Raw genomic sequence first — 17,931 nt, 5'->3', positions numbered from 1 at the left:
GTCACCTTAGCCACTAAAGTACCTTGTTACCGGTTGGTTTCCCACTTTTCCATTAAGGCAAAGAGGAATTCCACTTGGTCATTTCCACCGCATTGCGTATTTCCATAATACGCGCCAAATAAGACAGCTTTAACTTACTGATTTGTGCTTCAAGTAAAAGTTAAGGCTTTCTTTGATCAGGTCTGAGTTACCAAGCTGCCGACAGATAAACCGGAAAATAGGTGTAGGCTACCTAATGAACATACCAACCATACTGCGATTACGGTGGCCTTTGGCACGGAGTTCTCAAGACGCTAAAACACAATGTACCAGTCTCGTTTTTCTACCAGAACAGTTTTATTCATGTTGAAAATGCGATGTGAATAGATTAGATTAGATTAGACTTTATTAATCCCACAATGGGGAAATTCTTTGAGAAACAGCAGCAATAATAAAAGTACAGTACAAAAAAGGACGGGATCCATAGGATCAGCAAAAAAATAACAATACAGATAATAAAAACAATAGAAAACAATTTCTAAAACTGTATAAATATATAAGTAAAAATGTAAGAAAAAAAGAAACATATACACAATGCTAGGTATATGGATAGCAGCTGCTGAAATATATATTAAGTTCGGTAAAATTAAATGATATTGCAAAGTTATATTTTAAAATGTGGCTTGTATTAGTCATACTATGCATTGGTTGGACTCTCTCGTGTTGCAAACCCTGGGAGAAATGCCCTGAGTCGCCAATGGGGACAAGTAACGCGTGCGTTTTGTCCTCTGTAAACGACGAGGTCGGAGGCTGTTCGTTAAATTCACATTCTGTCCACTAGGTCGCGCACATGTTCTACAGTTTTCGACAGATTAGACATTCTTATGCAAAACCAATATCCATCCGTCTGCCAAGTGCTTATCCAGTGTAGGGTTACAGAGAACCTGGAGCTTGTCCCAGTCAGAATAGGGGACATAAGGGAGGGGATTCCCCCTGTGCCAGGACGCCAGTGCGCCACAAGGCACATACATAAAACTCTACGGGCAATTTAGATCAGGAGGGAACTTACCCATTAGGGCAGGGCTATTCAACTCACGGTCCTCAAGGGCCGAGCCCTGCTGGTTTTCCAGCCTTCCTTCACCTGGGAGCCGGGTGTGAAGCCTCTGACCAATCAGAATCAGTAATTATTAAACTGAGAACTGAAAACACGGCCTGGATTTGGAATCGAGGGCCTGAGTTGAATAGCCCTGCATTAGGGAACGAGCATGAAGTCAAGAACTTTTATTGACTCTGTATAGAGTAACGACATAGCATAGTACAATACCAATAAATAATGTAGGAGATAAAATACATTTTTTTAGAAAAAAGAACAGAATATATCCATCCATCCATCCAGTAATATCTGAGTCATCTGAGTAATCAAGTAAACAATACAGTGGCATATTCCACACCATAGTGTTTATACAGAAATCTTAAGAAAGTTTATTGCCATGATCGGTACGTTTGCGGCATATTTTTTTCCTCCCAGAAATTCTTCACTGCAGCGCAAATCCATGTTGCAATGACAGTCTTGTACTGAGTTTCATCATGAAGGCGCACTGAATGTTCTATGAATGCATTATGAAGGCACGCTGAATGTTTAATGAATGCATAATGAATGCATTATGAAGGTGCAGTTAATGTAAAGCGTTACCAAAAATCAGCTACCATATAAACAAAGAAAAAAAAAGAGAAAGCAAACCCAATTAGGTGGCCCCCACCCAGCCTGACACCACTGTAATTGCAGCAGCTATAGAAGGTCCCAGTGTTCTGTTGGCCTTCTCTTATTGCCCGGATGCTCTCTTCCAAAGCCTTCGGTGTTCTGTTGAGGTTATATATATATATAGCAGACCCCACACAGCTGGATCTGCACCTGCCACTGGCTGTAGCTCACATCGCTTCGTCCTCCACAGCTCGGGTCCGGGCAACAAGTTCAGCGCCGTATCACGGCAGAGGAACAGGAAATCTAATACTGATTTAATCCGTCCCCTTTCCCTGGCGCCCGGGGGCATCCTGCTATTCCTCTCCTGACATCTGTTTTTCACGAGGTCCCGTAAGGAATGCTGCCGTAATGGTGCTTTGAAGTTGCCTAGGTAGGGCTTCAGCAACAGGTCACTGGAGTTTAAATGTGATGTTCGCAGGATTAGAGCAAAAGAGGTCACTAATTCCTCCGTTTGATGAATTAAAAGTAGCTAGATTAGCCGCGAAGTCTGTCGTGTCGAGTTGCACTTGGTTTCCCCCGAATCATCACGTTCCGTGACTCATCTGGATTTGTCAATAGGAGCAGCTCCTAACTGCTCCATCTTCTCAGCAAACCCTCAAGGTGCAGGGAGGGCAGCCTGCGGAGATACTGGCACTTTGATGTAATCCCTTCAGTTCCGTCGCTTGCTCACATTTCTGTGCAATAGAATGCAAATGGTTCATGGCATTTTGACATTTGCTATTTGGCTAATGAACTGGTGGCAGGCAGGGCTTGCTTGCAAACACACCCTTCACCCATGCTCCACTTTCCGTCAACAAATGAACCCACAACCTATGGTGCCGGTTTACATTTTAATCTCTATTTACTCTATAAATTTCCCGTCTTAAGCGTAGTGGAAAGGATCTCAGTGACCCTTCAACTCAACAACATACTGATGGCCCTTACGCTTGTTGGAAGCTTGCAGAAGCAATGGAAAGTATCTGCATTTTGCGAGGAAAGCCCCCTCGCCGACTCCGATGACTGCCGGTGCGTGTGACAGCTGGGGAATGTAGGAGAGAGAGAGGCAAGATCAGGGGTGGGGGGCTGTCGAGGGCAGAAAAAAAGCACCCTGAGCTGTCACTCGATGCCACGAATAGAATATCCCCCGCTAGCGGTAGCGGGGCTTTCGCAGTCGGAGAGCCGAAGCCCAGGAATGCCAGCTGGTTGCTATTCAGGACGTTTCCCCGCAACACCGGGAGCGACACCAACAACAGGAGGTGTTCGAAACACGGAACCTGCAGCGCGATAACCGGCCAGGTGCCAGCAAGAAAAAAAAAAAAGAGAAAAGACCAGCAGAACCTGCAGTGAATTCACGTGCAGAAGAATACCAAGATCTTAAGCATGGACAGCATTTTGAATGAGGCAGACACTGACTGCCATTGGCTCGTTGATCCTGCCTTTGAGAGTCACCCTAGCCCACCGGTAGAGTACCTTGGCATGCACCACTACAGCTCCATGTCCTCCGACAGGATCTCCAAGCTGACCACCAAGACCAGCTCCAGCGAATGGTCCGACTGCTTCAACTTCGCACACATGGATGAAGAGCTCGTGCAAAGGCTGGCTGAGGATGGGGACGGCGTTTTCGAGGCAGGCCAATTCGTTTGCGTGGACGTGGCTGTGGACAACTGCAAGGTACCGAACAGTGAATTAAAGACGGTGCCCAAAAGGCAGATCCAGCTAAAGAGATGTGGCTCCAGGGAACCACTGACCAATGCGGCCACTGATTTTGCTGCCTCACTCGAGATCAAACAGCTGGACACTTGTTTGCGGCAACACAGCTTCCCGGCTACCGTCTGGGAAGCACCGTGCGAGGCAGAGCCACTGGCGGTCCCGGAGAGAAAGCTGAAGCTTCAGAAGTCTCTCTCCCTGGATGAAACCTCCAGCAAAACTGTGATGGCTTCCTCTCTCATCAAGAGTGTTCTGTTCAAGAAGATGCAACATGAAAGTGCCCTACAACATTTGCAAGCCCAGGAAGGAAGCATCTGCCCTTCTAAGGTAAAGAACTATCACACCAAGAGTTCTAACTCCAAAGTCACTAACCTGAACCTGGGCTCCAGTCTACCTTCGAGCAGCAGCATGTATTTGGACTTGGACAAACCTGGGAGAGACCCTCAGACTGACTCAGTAAGATTGCATGACGGCACTGGTTGCAGCGCCAGCCAACTAAAGCTCCGGACAAAACCTGCGGCGGAGAAAACAGAGGAACTTGATTCCAGGGAAGATAAAAAGGAGCTGGGAAATGCGGAAGCTAGACCCTGCGGTGATGCAGCAAAAGCTACGGCGTCCACTGAAGCTCCAGGCACAGCAATAGGAATGACAAACAAAGCCGGGGAATGTCCGGCAGGGCCGGGAAGTCACAAACAAAGAATTACCGGGGACAGTTTTGTGACAAAAATGCCAAAAATAACCTACAAAGTCAGCGCCAGGGGAAATAAAAGTAGTTTCTCAAAAGAGTGTTTGCTATCGGGACAAGATTCTCAAAGGCAAGTGAATCAAGTACCACTCTCCACGGAGGGCACCCAAGCAAAAGGACGAAGGGCAGATCATTTGGTAGAACAGCTAGCTAAAAAGGAAGCAAATGAGAAGAACCAAACGAAGCCCCTCACACACAAAGTGAGGGATTTAAGAAAACTGGTGAAGAGCTCCTACAATCTGCCCTTCAATGGGTCGGCGGAGCGTGACCCGCACAAGCCGACACTTTCTACTCAGCTGCCGGATGTTCTGCACAGCACATGCAAGATTCCTGCCAACAAAAAAGGAGTGTTTACATTACCGGGGGAGGCTGGGCTTAACAGTGGTGGAAACTCAGTGCCTTTGTTCTTGAAGAAGGGCTACCGGGAAAACCGGATGTCCCAAGTCCCCACAATGACCCCAACCTCTCCTCAAATTGTTCTACCTCCTCCTGCTGCTCCACCCCCGCAGCCTCAGCAGAGGCCAGCTACTGTGCTACCTTGGAACCACCACACCCTCCCTCCCCAGTCCAGACAACCCGAGGTCCCGGATCTTCTCCAGCCGCGGCAGCACTCACTTCATTCTTGGGACGGTGGCCGGCCGGCACCCGAAGAGCCAATGAAACTGCAGCCTGGTGCATTACGTCCGGGCCCTGGAGCTACAAGCGCCGCCAGCCCCTCGTCGCTGCCCCAGCACCTGTCCGGGCCGCCCAGCAGAGATGGTTCCAGAACCGGCAGCACCACCTTAGAACAGAACCCTGCCCATATGCTGCAGCAGCCCAATACTGGGAGCTACATCTACGTCAACATGCCAGCAACGCCTCTGTGCAAGATGCTATTCGATCCTGAGACAGGACACTATGTGCAGGTGCAGATCCCCCAGCAGGGGGCAGCCTACACAGGGCTCTACTCACCCTGCATGGCCACCTACCCATTCTTCAGTTACCAGAGCCTGTACACCCCATATTTCCTCCCTTGTATCACCAGCTACCTGAGTGCCCCGATTCTGACACCTCATCAGCCTTAGACTCTAAGGCTTGAGGCAGTTCACGTAAACTGAGACTATAACGGTGTCTAGCACAGGACAACAAAAGAAAATGTTACATTTTTTGTTTTTGTCTACCTAGACTGACCTGTACATGGGTCAACCTATTGTTAAAACAAAAGAATATATTGTGTTGCGTGAATTACTTGAAATACTGACATTTGAATAAGCTGTTTTCACTATATGAGCACATATATGTGTGTGTGACGTTTTGATATTCAGACAAAATACGATACATACAGAGATCAGCGAAACTTCTTTTAACACAAAGACGTGGCTTTAGAATTTCTCAAAGTTGTTTATTCTTAAATATCTACGTTTGTATGTTGAGTGGCTACAAAACTATCACTCGAATTGTTTCATGAATGTTTTGATGAGGTTCAGCATTTTCAGGACTTCGTTAATAATAATTCACAATTCCTGTAAGTTTAAACAAAACATAATTACCAACCTTGAGACCCATTTTTGAAAGCAACTTTTATTTAACTAATTTGTGTGTAAAAACAGCATAGTTGTTCACATAATCCTCAGCGTAATTTCTCTGAATATGTAAGAGATATAGAAAACAAATCTAAAAAACATTTTTATAAATATGTACACCTCATTCATGACAATTGCTAATAACAATGCTGTTTGCTGTCAATTGTGAACCTTGTGAATTTTATGTAAATAGAAACTACACTTTATGCAACCTGTTCTTGGGTCTGTATCTGTATATATGGGCTACAATATGGGCTACACACAGACCTACACATAACCTAGGAAGTCAGATCCTCGTGTCTCCAGCACAGTTAGGTACCAGGAAGCACTTAAAAAAGGGCATTAAGAACAGGATCCATTATCACAAGCCTGCAATATGGTGGCATAAAATATATAACATCATATTTCTATTATCAAGTAGAACTGATTTGAATGATCGATGATTATTCCTACTATTCATAAGAAGAGAACAGAATCATTAAATAACAATGATAATAATGAAATACCTGCCGTACAAAATGCAGATGCCAAACATGCAGCCAAAATAATAATAATAATAATAATAATAATAATGTTTACAAAATGAGCTGCTATACTTTGGTACAAGAAATGGTGAGCCGTGGATGGACTGGGGGGCCCTCGCCGTTTTGCGGGGCCCTGTCCTCCTCGCTCGCCTGCTCGCTGATCTTCCTCAGGCGCCGACGGAAGCCCTGGAAGGTGGGGCTGATGGGAAGGTAGCGCAAGAATGATGTCCGCCGCACACAGTCCATGCCGACGGGGAAGTCGTAGGTGGACAGGGACACGGTGGCCTGGCTGGACGGACGATCGTCTGCCGTCCAGTCCAGCAGGCCTCTCTCCTCCCGGGTGCCTATCGGAGCAGAGAACACAACAAACACACACACACATACACAGATTAGCCATCTATATCTTTGTGGGGACTCTCCATTCAGTTCCATGCATAACCCTAATCCCAACATGACGACCTTAACCCCTTACCCTTACCATAAGTAACCAAATGAAATACAAGATTTTTTGACATTTTTAGTTTCTTTATTTCAGTCACTGAGTGGAGACAAAAAAAAAATGTCCCCCCCAAAGGTGAAAATAACAGGTTTTAATGTAGTATATACCAGCCCATACACAACACACAGACACACACACAAATACACCCAAACAAATATGCACACAAGCAAACAAACACACACACACAGAGTTACGGTCAAAGCTGCCAGAACCTTTTTCTGTTTAATGTCTGAGTGATTCTCTCAAAACAAAACTGAGGATTTATTGTCTAGGCAGACGGTCCTCATCGCTCTAAAAATAAAATGGAGCTTTTTTTTAACCCCTGAGTGTGTGTCAGCATGAATGAATGTCTATCTGGATCTGGGTGAGCTGGGGTGCTCTCACCTGGTACAGTGTTGTCCAGCACAAAGGCCAGGAATCCTCCCACGAACATTTCAGTAGTCAGGAGCACGGTGATGATCTGGTCCAGCTCAGGAACTCCTGAGGATTCACCAGAACGTGTCAGACATAAATTCTTACGAAATCGAGTCAAGTCAAATTCATTTATATGACATTTAAACATACTGACAGCTGAACAAAGTGCTGTACATTTTAACAGACCCAGCAACTATTTAATAAAATAAACAGGTTGTAAGACACAATTTTGAAGTAATCATGCATAATTAAGCAAAAAATAAAAAGCATTAAAATAAGTTAAGCGACGATAAAAACTATCAACAATGATAAAAATCTGAAACAAATAAGACAAAATAACAAAAAGGAAGAAAAAAAATGTCCAGTACTTCAAAATAATCGTATCCGAAAAGCGATTCAAAAATCACGTCTCCTCTCTAAAACCAGTAAGTGCCTAAAACCAGTAAGTGCCTGAAACCAGTAAGTGCCTGGCTTACCCACCTGTACGGATGCTGCCGGGGTTCGTGTCCAAGTAATTGGGCAGCATGAGCCCGAAGAACATAGAGAATCCCAGAACAAAGAGATTCCTAGAGGAGTTCAGGTCCACGCTCTGCAGGTTAGACAACCCAACTGCTGTGATCATTCCTATAGGGGGCGCAAGAGAATCAATCGACAAAAGACAGCCCAACGGTGAACTGTCAAGCCATACAGCTGAATTTTTTTGTTTTGACTGACCAATAGCCCTTTAACCATGCTTTAAAAAAAGCTAAATTTGATAATGAACATTTGGCACACTGGCTCTGACAGCGACACTGGTTGTGGGTTCAAATCCCCGAGCTCTGTATGGAGTCTCCAAGCCCCCCCTGTCTGGTCCTGGTCTGTAAATACCCATACTGTGTGTGCATGTGTGCCCTGCGGTGCACCAGTCTCCCATCCAGGGCCTTTCCTGCAACATGCCTTGTTTTTCCTGGGTCTATGCTACCTGGAGCCCTGTGCTGAATAAGCACTTTGAATCCATGCATTCATCTTCCTAGTAATGATATTAGCATATGAGCCAATTTAATCTGCAATCCTGTGTGTGGTCATCCTGTGGTGAGGACAAGCATCTCAGGGCACCTAAAATTAATTGGTTGTTACCGATTCACAGTCCAAGTTTCAAATAAAAGCTAATAAAACAGCAGTGAAACTAAACTGGATTTCAAATGAAAATCGAAAATAATATCAAAATAAAAAGTAATTAAGGAATGAAACCTACAACACGCCGGAGGCACTCTTACCAAACAAGGTGCAGAACATGCCCCCGAGGATGGGGTCTGGCAGGGCGGCGAACAGGGCTGTGAACTTCCCTACGGTGCCCAGCACCAGCATGATGACGGCTCCGTACTGCACCACCCTCCTGCTGCCCACCTGCATGGGAAAACAGGCCGGCGACCCAATCAGAGAGGGTCCAGAGACCCGCTTCAGCAAGGCCCGGGGCAACACATGTATTAGTCAAAGGTGGCAATTTCAGGTCCAGAAAGTAAAAATCCAGACCATGATTTACTTTCAACCACCCAGCTGACTACTCTGTGACTGTGACTCTTTATACTCAACTGGTTGGTTGAAAGTAAATCATGGTCTGGATTTATACTTTCTGGACCTGAAATTGCCACCTCTGGTATTAGTAAATGAATACTGCAGAGGTGTAGGAGCTACAAGGACGAAGAGGGAGAGGTCGCAGGGAAACGCTTCACTGTTAATCATCTCCTGTGGCCACTGGGATTCCAGCACTGTACAGTTGTTGCTTTATATTCTAAATCGAGTAAATCCCAGAATGCTGGAATTCAGTAACCAGGGCATGAGAAGAGAGGGCTGAAAAATAGCTAATTTTTGAAGAGATAGCAGAAAATGCATCCCTGGGTGATTCTAGGGTTTATTTTAAGGTGGGGGGGGGGGCATAAGGAGGTCCATAATTCGTACAGTGGGGCCAACCAATCATGTGTTTTGAATTGATGAGTAACAGGTGAGGAGGGCAATCAGCTTTCAGCTGGGGCCAACGCCTCTGTGGCTAGGACAGGGTACGAAAACCCAGTGCCAATATGGCACCAGTTTCTATACAACCAGCATGTACTGAACCATGTAAATGCCTGAGCTGTACATTGAAATATTTGCCCTCTGGTACTCGGGCAACAGAAGCATAACTGCACCTCACGTGTCATCATTAGTTAACGTTACACTTAAATACGGCTAAAATGCCTAAATCTAAACCAACTGAAGTGTAGCTACATTCACTTAACAAGATTCCGACCCTAGGACGTGCAACAGATATTTAAAAACAATTGACATATGATAGAAATTTTTAAAAAGCCATCCTTTAATGTTGTGCACCTTAGTTTTCTGCTTTATTTATTTTTTTAAGTACCAATTCAAGCAATGTTCAGGCACCAGCACAATTTTAAAAGTATTGTTTTAGCATAATTGGAAGAAGCCCAAACAATACCCAACCCCAGCTGTTGCACCGCCCCTGTATACGTCCCTGTTGGTTACTGGTCACTGGTGTTACCTTGGTGATGTCATTGGCGTTACCTTAGTGATGTCACTGGTGTTACCTTGGTGATGTCATTGGCGTTACCTTAGTGATGTCACTGGTGTTACCTTGGTGATGTAATTGGCATTACCTTAGTGATGCCCAGCACCCCAATGTTGGGGCTGGATGAGGTGGAGCCGTTCCCGGTGCCCAGCAGCCCTGCGATGATGCAGCACACCCCCTCTGTGAAGATGCCCCTGCAAGTACACCGAGGCAGTGAACCCCCACGGGACTCCGCAAGTGACCCCCGTGACCTCATGGCCTTAAGCCGAGTGTAGCCCCGGACCTGTTGATGGCGTGGACCGGGGGCGGTGGTGCCCCCGCCAGGCGGGCACAGGCGTAGTAATCACCGATGGACTCCACAATGCCTGCCAGAGTAGCGCTGAACATGCCCAGCACACTGGCGATGGTCACTGTCGGCAACCCCCACTGACCTGGCCAAGACGTCGACAGACGAGGGAGCGCAATATGAAGAGCAGATGAGATGCAGCTACACCGTGCTGCTCCCTAGCCAAAAGTGTACCTGCAACACCTTGCACTGGGCCCTTGAGCAAGGCCTTTGACCCCCCCAAAATGCTCCAGGGGTGTCGGGTAAATGACTGAGACTCAGACCCCAAGCTTCGCTCTCAACTGTGTGTGTGTGTCTCAAAGCAGATCAGATGGGATATGTGAAACCTAAAGAATTTCAATGTTCCTGTACTCGTACAAATGGCAAATAAAGCATCGTTTAATTCCACTGCATTGCAGTCCTACGCATGTGTGATCAGATGCATGTTTGCATGTTCCAATGCCGTTTAAGCTCCGCTTTGCATGCGGAATGTAAATGTTATGTTTGCATTACTTTGACACAGGAGACGAATTCCTTGCAAAGTTTCGTTCTGGTTCTAAAATTAAACCCTGTAAATTGACATCGAATGAAACCCTATCTGGACATTTTTGCCGCCCATATGTCTGACCTACATAGCTGCGGCACAGTGGATGGGGGCGCGGCCCAGCGGTCTTACATGGGTATGGCATGCGGAACCAAGGTGCCCAGGACATGATATCCCCGCGGGCGTCCGTGCGCGCCTTGTGACCGTACTGACTGGGGTCCTGGGGAAGCACATCCGTCAGGGTCAGGATGTAGCAAAGCAGCCAGACCAGCATAATGGCCATGATGATCTACAGAGGACATGGAGAAAGGCACAATTATGACTCACGACAATCATGACTACCTGCCATTCCACCTTCCGCCCATCAGAACTAGAGTCCTGAACGGGCCTGAAATTAAAGCCCGAGTCTGGCCCATTCCCAAGGCCTTGAGACCGAACCCAACCTGGCCCGGGCAGTACTGGCAAATCTAAAACCCACCTGAACCTGAAATTGTGTAAATACTGGTCATACAGGTTTACGGAGACATTTGCGAGCTTTCGCTGTATTTCATCCATTACTAGTTTGGATGCTTGCTAGGTAGCTGGTAGAAAGGGGGGGGGTTGGGGGTGGGGGATGGGGGATGGGTGTTGGGGCGGGGGGGGGGGGCATGAACGAGCAAGGGAACCAAGACGCACATAAAGTGCATTAAAAAAATAATCACACATACACAAACTAACCCGAACCCAACCCGAAACCCAATACTCTGTCAGGGCCCAACAGGCACAGATCAGGTCACAGACCTCTAATCAGAACCTAGAAAACTAATCCTATTTCTGCTTTAGCCTTTGCTAGGTGTAGGACCTCACCTGGACATTGAACCTTGACCCAACAACTATCACTGTCAAAAAAATAACTATGCAACCCGTCCAGAACAATGCATCATGGGTAACTCGCCGGGAGAATCAGGAACTGATAGCTGGGGTCTCTGCGTGAAGTCATTTTAATGACCCCCCCCTCCCCCGAAAGTGACATGGGCCCAGAGTGCGGTCACCATGCGTCACCCATCAAGGCACACATCCTGGAGCTCTACCCTAGCATCTGTGGCATTTTAATGTCCATGCGTACAAAGGAGAAGGGGGGGGGGTGCCATGGGAGTGGGGGGGGAGGGTTCTGACCGGAAACATCTTGAAGATCTGGACCTTGGCAGTGGTGCAACCTTTCCTCCTGGTGTAGATGGGGATAGGGAGGGACCAGTTTCTGAGATACTGGGCAAAAGCCACGATTAGGAAAATACACCTGGGGAGGGGAAAAAAAAGGAATGAGTTGGACAGGCATCTGTGAAAATAATTAAATGAACACATTTTCTAGGGGTGCGGACCAGGATGTGGGACGGGGGAACCAAAGGAACCCGGACATGACATAAACGGAGCTGGAGGAAAAATGTAAGATGACAGGAAAATGTAGGGGAAGAAAGATGGAGAGGTGGAAGGAGGAAAGGAGGGGGAGAGGATCTGGAGAAAGGGAGGGGGTAGAGGGAGAGGTGTGAGGGGTTAGGGTCTCACAGTAAGGAGAGGCCCCAGTGTGTTCCAGCACGTTCTCCGGCTGTCTGGAAGACGGAGAGGCCGATGAGAGACACCGTAGGGGTGACAGTCAGGGGCCCGATGTAGTTAAGCAGGATCCCGGGGAGCCCGACTAGGCCGATGAGGACCTCCACCACGCTGGACACCATGATGGCGCCCTGGATCTGCGGGGGGTAGGGGGATAGTCGTCATGGCGGCAGATTGGCTCTACGTGGTGGTCAGCTGGACGCACAGACACGCAGGCGTACCTCCCTGATCCGGGGGTGCCAGACGTGAGAGGTGTTCAGGGGCAGACTCCAGTTGCCGTACACCTCCTCTGCGACATGAAGGAGTCAAAGTCGTGTGGAGTCAGAGAGAGTCAGAGAGGGAGTCCCGTGTCTCGTTATGGCCAGAAGCTGTCGTGGTTAAAAGCTGCCTCTTGCCCATGTTATTGTAATGGAAGACAGAACTGCAGAACTGGGCCTCACCATTCTAAGCACTAGCATCGGTAGCTAAATCAGTAGCTATCGCTATGGTAACGTTATGGTACTGCTAAGACGATGGAACCCGCTCACAGAAATCAATGGAGTAATGAATAGGGCCATAAAAACAGTGCCTGATGGCGGAGGAGATCATGCAGATCCTGTCGGAAGTGCGCCGCCTCAAAGGATTATGGGTACATACCATCCGGGGGACACTTCCACCTGTCAAGGCCCATGATGGCCTGAGCAGGGATAAGGAAGGCGAAAGCGCTGGCCTGAAAAAGCGGCAACCTGGAGGGAAGAGATGGAGAGAGCCAATCACAAAGCGGCTTCAGGATCGGGGCGGGGCCAGATCAGCGTGGGTGGGGACAAAGCAGCGTGGGCGGGGACAGAGCGGCGTGGGCGGGGACAGAGCGGCGTGGGCGGGGACAGAGCGGCGTGGGCGGGGACAGAGCGGCGTGGGCGGGGACAGAGCGGCGTGGGCGGGGACAGAGCAACGTGGGCGGGGACTGAGCAACGTGGGCGGGGACAGAGCAGCGTGGGCGGGGACAGAGCAGCGTGGGCGGGGACAGAGCAACGTGGGCGGGGACAGAGCAACGTGGGCGGGGACAGAGCGGCGTGGGCGGGGACAGAGCAACGTGGGCGGGGACAGAGCAGCGTGGGCGGGGACAGAGCAGTGTGGGCGGGGACAGTGCAGCGTGGGCGGGGACAGAGCAACGTGGGCGGGGACAGAGCGGCGTGGGCGGGGACAGAGCGGCGTGGGCAGGGACAGAGCAGGGTGAGCGGGGACAGAGCAGGGTGAGCGGGGACAGAGCAGCGTGGGCGGGGACTGAGCAACGTAGGCGGGGACAGAGCAGGGTGAGCGGGGACTGAGCAACGTGGGCGGGGACAGAGCAATGTGGGCTGGGACAGAGCAGCGTGGGCGGGGGTGGCCACACCTGACTCCCAGCGTGGTCTGGATTAGCGTGGTGATGCCCACACAGGTGAAAATGGTTCCCACCAGCTGGCTGATGGAGTACTGATCCCGTCCCACGCACATGGCCTCAGCCAGCAGGAACGGCACCGCGATGGTGCCACTGAAGCAGGTCAGGTAGTGCTGGGGACACACGGAACACAGCGGCTGCTAGGCATGGCGTCGGCAACTTTACTCAACTGTTGCTCCAGTTGTTTATTTCATCTTCCAATGCACGATATTTGTAACACTCTTTGATTGTTTATAAGCATTACCGTCAATATTTGCGGCGTAATCTTTGAAACATAATGACAAAAGACTGACAACCGGATAAATATCTCCTATGTGTGTGAATATATATCTGGCTAATAAACCTGGTTCTGATTCTTTCCACGATGGTCAGGTATCAGTTGTGTTGCGGTGACACTGCATGGTCTGTGCAATAAAACTGAATGATAACGAGAAGCAAGCAGTAGGTGATTATTATGTTAATGAAGACTGTGCTGTATATATTACATTGTGGGGACCAAATGTCCCCATGTTATTTTGACGTTGTGGCGTCGGTCCCCACAAGGGAAAACTCAATTTTATAAAAATCTGCAGCTGCAAGCAAAAAACTAAAAATGCTGAAAGTCTTGTATTTTGTTTGGTTACTTATGGTTAAGGTTGTGATTGTTGGGATTAGGATTATGCCCATAGAAATGAATGGATGGTCCCCACAGAGCCATGAATACAAGCTTTGTGTGTGTGTGTCTGTGTGTGTGTGTGTGTCTGTGTGTGTGTGTGTGTACCTGTAGCCCAAGCAGGATGCATAGGTACCAGGGAGGCACATCTTCTATCTTGTAGATCATCCCAAAGCCCTGTGGTTGTTCTTCAAGAGGAGGTTCCACTTCCTCAGACTACGGAATGACAGAAACACTCTCAGGGAGAAGACACTGCCTTCACATTCCACACTCTTTGGTCCCACACACATCTGCCGCACTTCCCAGCTGCCTGCAAGGGCACCGCCTCCTGCCCACCCCGAAGAAGATCCATCTGACAAAGCTTTTCTTGCCCAAGCGATTGGTCGCTCAATGACAGTTCAGCGTCGCCCAGCATTACGTTCCCATGGCTGCCAACATCACTGAGATTCCCTCTGTGCGCTTGTCCTGGTGGTTCTCGCACAATGAAACCCCACCAGGCAGGACTCCAGACACAACGACTCATGTCCAGATTTATGTGGAGACATCTAAAGGAGCTTCACAGCTGGATCCTGCCAAAATGCTAACCCTCAAACCACCAGCACACAGCACAAACGGTAACAAATGGAGTATCCGGTGAAACAGGGACTGAATTAAAGCCCACGCAGAATTTGCACTGCATTACAGACAACGTAGCACCTAACTTGGCACCAACAAAGACAGCACAGGCACGGTAAGACAGCCAAAATGAGCTCATTAATGAGCAGAGACTCTACTACTGACAGCCCATAGGTCGAGCTGCAAATTGATGGCAGCTTGCAGTAACACAAAGTCCCATCGCAGAGAAGTTCTGGCATCCCCGACAGTGTGATTACCTTGTGGTGTGCGTCTGCATGTCTGTCCTCGTGAATCATGTCTGGTCGACTCTGCTCCTGATACTGACTGGAGGCCCAACGTGCTTCTCTGCACTCTTTCCTAGAAAGACAGCACATTACCCCCCCCACGGTGCCTTCATGGGAGAAGACGAGCCAGATTAGGCAGGTTAATGATCCCCCCGAGTGGACTTTATACTCTGCTGTTAATCAAGGAGTTAAAATTGTACTGTAAATGACTGGATCAGAGGTCAAAATCTTTCACAGAATGCAGTTTCACAAAAGAGACGGCGGCCATTTTTTTTTAAAGGGTTACACACAAAACAACTGAGAGAATGTTCTGATCTTATAAACAACTGAACAGTCGTTCCATAAAAATAACCTCATTCTATGCCCCTTGTTTTTGGACTTTTGCCAACACAAGCATAGGCGTAAATTACGGGGGGGGGGGGGGATAAATCAAAACCAGCTAATACAACCCCCCAAATAACCATGTTTCCCCCGTAATGGGTGGAGACCTCAACCCCCCCAATGTTCCACCCAAAGTTACGGCCTTGAACACAAGTCAAAGTCGGGCTCCTTGTGATCCGTACTGCATCACACCATGTTTTTGGCGTCTTAGAAGAGTTTCGAGATCTGTCTCGACTTCCTCTCGGGTAACATCAGGTGAGAGCTTGCGAAGGACAGACTGCAGAAGATTTGTCAGCCAATTAACGGAGCTTCAGATCCAATCTGCTTCCTGACAGGCTTTCCAGGGGCAATGACCACATTCTGTTACACATGATAGCCTTTCCAGACCCCAACCCCCCCCCCCCCAGAGGTATCCCCAGACCAGGGGTCTCCAACTCCGGTCCTGGAGAGCTACTATCCAGTAGGTTTTCTGTCCCACTTGGCTTCTGATGAGCCACACCTGCTCCTGGTATTTACCTGAGAACAGGTGTGGCTCATCAGAAGCCAGGTATGATAGAAAACCTACTGGACGGTAGCTCTCCAGGACCGGAGTTGGAGACCCCTGCCCCAGACACTCAAGATAGATACATTTTATCTCCAGCCCACCCAGCAAAATTAATTAACAGCTTAAAGTTTAGCCCATAAAGTGGTTGATGTTTAATGAGCCTGGCGTTAGAGGCGTCACGGCAATGAAATCTCTGAGCAAAAAAAAAACAAAAAACAAAAATGGGCTTTACTGTAAATTACAATAAGTAGTCAGCAAAAAAGAATGAGGTGGGACATTCACAACAACAGCTGCACTCTTTTATCCTTTCGCTGCAACCCTTTTTTTTGCACGTGGGCGTTCATATAGAAAAATGCTGCGGCAGCCGGTGCTTTCCGGCTTAACGTACAGCAATTAAACAACCCAGGGATTGTATCTCATATTCACCACTAGGGGGAGACCGATTTCCAGTTAATTTAATAATCTGCCTGTAAGCAGATGTTTTCACTGCGGTTATACAAAATAAAATTGGGAGTTGTATGTTATTTCATAGAAGCCAGATGTTCTCAATAAAGGAGTTCCGTGGCGAAACGGGAAGCTTTAAAATGTCTGATTAGCTCCATGCTTTTATCCAAAGCAACTGGCATCTTCACGGCTTTATACAGCCGGACAATTAATTAGAGCGATTATAATCACCTTGCTAAAGGACGTAATAGCAGACACCGTTAAAATCAGGAGTGGTCAGACACGTCCTGACCAGAGTTCATGAGCTGTGAAGCTTCTCGTCATAAAGTTGATGAGAGAAAACTGGAGCAGTAACTTTTTAGTCGTTTTTAAGATCCTGGAAGTGGATTGTGGTGCAGTTGTGTCCACAGATACCATCATATGAATTTCCTAAAACTAGTTTTAGTGCTTCTAGGGGGTTTATTTGTAAAAGCTTCCGGAGCTCACGGACCACGATGACGTCATAGACACAAATGGGTCTCTAACATAGGTGATTCACTTAAACACGTAACATTGTAATATTTTCTATCGACACCTGTTAGTTACATTAAACGTTTCATCTGCGTTGCACTTTTCTCAATCCTTCTCATTATCACCCACAAACGCCGCTCCTCGCTGTATCTGCTTGTTCTTCCGTCAGATGTTCTGGTTCAATTTCTGCTCTGCTCGGGTTCTGATAACGATATTTTCTATTAATTATTTTGTTGGAACAATCTGATATGTAGCCTCATCTATTTTAACGGCCAAACGGTGGGTGTTTCTGCAAGCGTGCGGTGCGATTTTCCCTACATCAGTCAGACACGAAACGTACTGATTTAGGCGGATGAATGTCAAAAACAATCACACGTATTTATAAAATCGATTGCGTTGTATTTTTTAGTTCAATTTGCATTTATTACAGTATCTCAGATTGTTTTATTTGCTGCAACGTCAGAGGTGCCGGATCGTAGATGCCCTGGAACAAATTAAAAACGGCGGAAAACAAACTTTAGAAGAGCTGCATTGGAAACAGGACACGTGAGTGACTCCACGTCAGCTGGAGGATGCTGCACAGACAGGATACTTTCAGCGTCCACTAGCTGCCCCCCCCCCCCCAATCAGCGGCGCCCCCTGTTGCCAGCTAACTTAACACCCTTCACACACTCTCTCCCCTGCGGTGGACAACGCACAAACTTCCCCGCTGCGGTGACCTCATGCAGAGATGCGGCATGAATGAACACAGGAAAAGCCATCCGGAGGAAGTGAAGTTAGATCGCGTCAGCGGGGCCTGGTCACCTGACGCAGATGGAGGAATCCCCCCCGACCGGGTTCTCTATATTAAGTGCCAAACACAACCAAAACAGCAATGGAAACCCGATAAACAAAAATCGTTTCAGATCA

General features: G+C 47.9%; 1 protein-coding gene across 2 annotated transcripts; it reads right to left on the bottom strand.

Moving 5' to 3' along the window:
• Positions 1-5,714: 5,714 nt before the first annotated feature.
• slc23a1 (solute carrier family 23 member 1) lies at positions 5,715-17,837 on the bottom strand. Of its 2 annotated transcripts, XM_072706322.1 has the most exons (15): positions 17,539-17,837; positions 15,117-15,250; positions 14,353-14,460; positions 13,548-13,705; positions 12,812-12,900; positions 12,397-12,464; positions 12,131-12,312; positions 11,744-11,864; positions 10,721-10,877; positions 10,003-10,150; positions 9,808-9,913; positions 8,428-8,557; positions 7,652-7,795; positions 7,142-7,237; positions 5,715-6,602 (listed from the first exon to the last, which is right to left on the bottom strand). In XM_072706322.1, the coding sequence occupies exons 2-15, from the start codon at positions 15,231-15,233 to the stop codon at positions 6,325-6,327; spliced, it is 1,902 nt and encodes a 633-aa protein (XP_072562423.1). In that variant the 5' UTR covers positions 15,234-15,250; positions 17,539-17,837; the 3' UTR covers positions 5,715-6,324. The 2 variants fall into 2 exon arrangements, with proteins under 2 accessions (XP_072562423.1, XP_072562422.1); XM_072706321.1 differs by lacking the exon at positions 17,539-17,837 and having other exon boundaries at positions 15,117-15,897.
• Between the last annotated feature and the right edge of the window lie 94 nt (positions 17,838-17,931).

Source organism: Paramormyrops kingsleyae, chromosome 24 (genome assembly GCF_048594095.1).
Source record: "Paramormyrops kingsleyae isolate MSU_618 chromosome 24, PKINGS_0.4, whole genome shotgun sequence".
Classification (NCBI taxonomy): Eukaryota; Metazoa; Chordata; class Actinopteri; order Osteoglossiformes; family Mormyridae; genus Paramormyrops; species Paramormyrops kingsleyae.
This window is presented reverse-complemented; position numbering and strand designations above follow the sequence as displayed.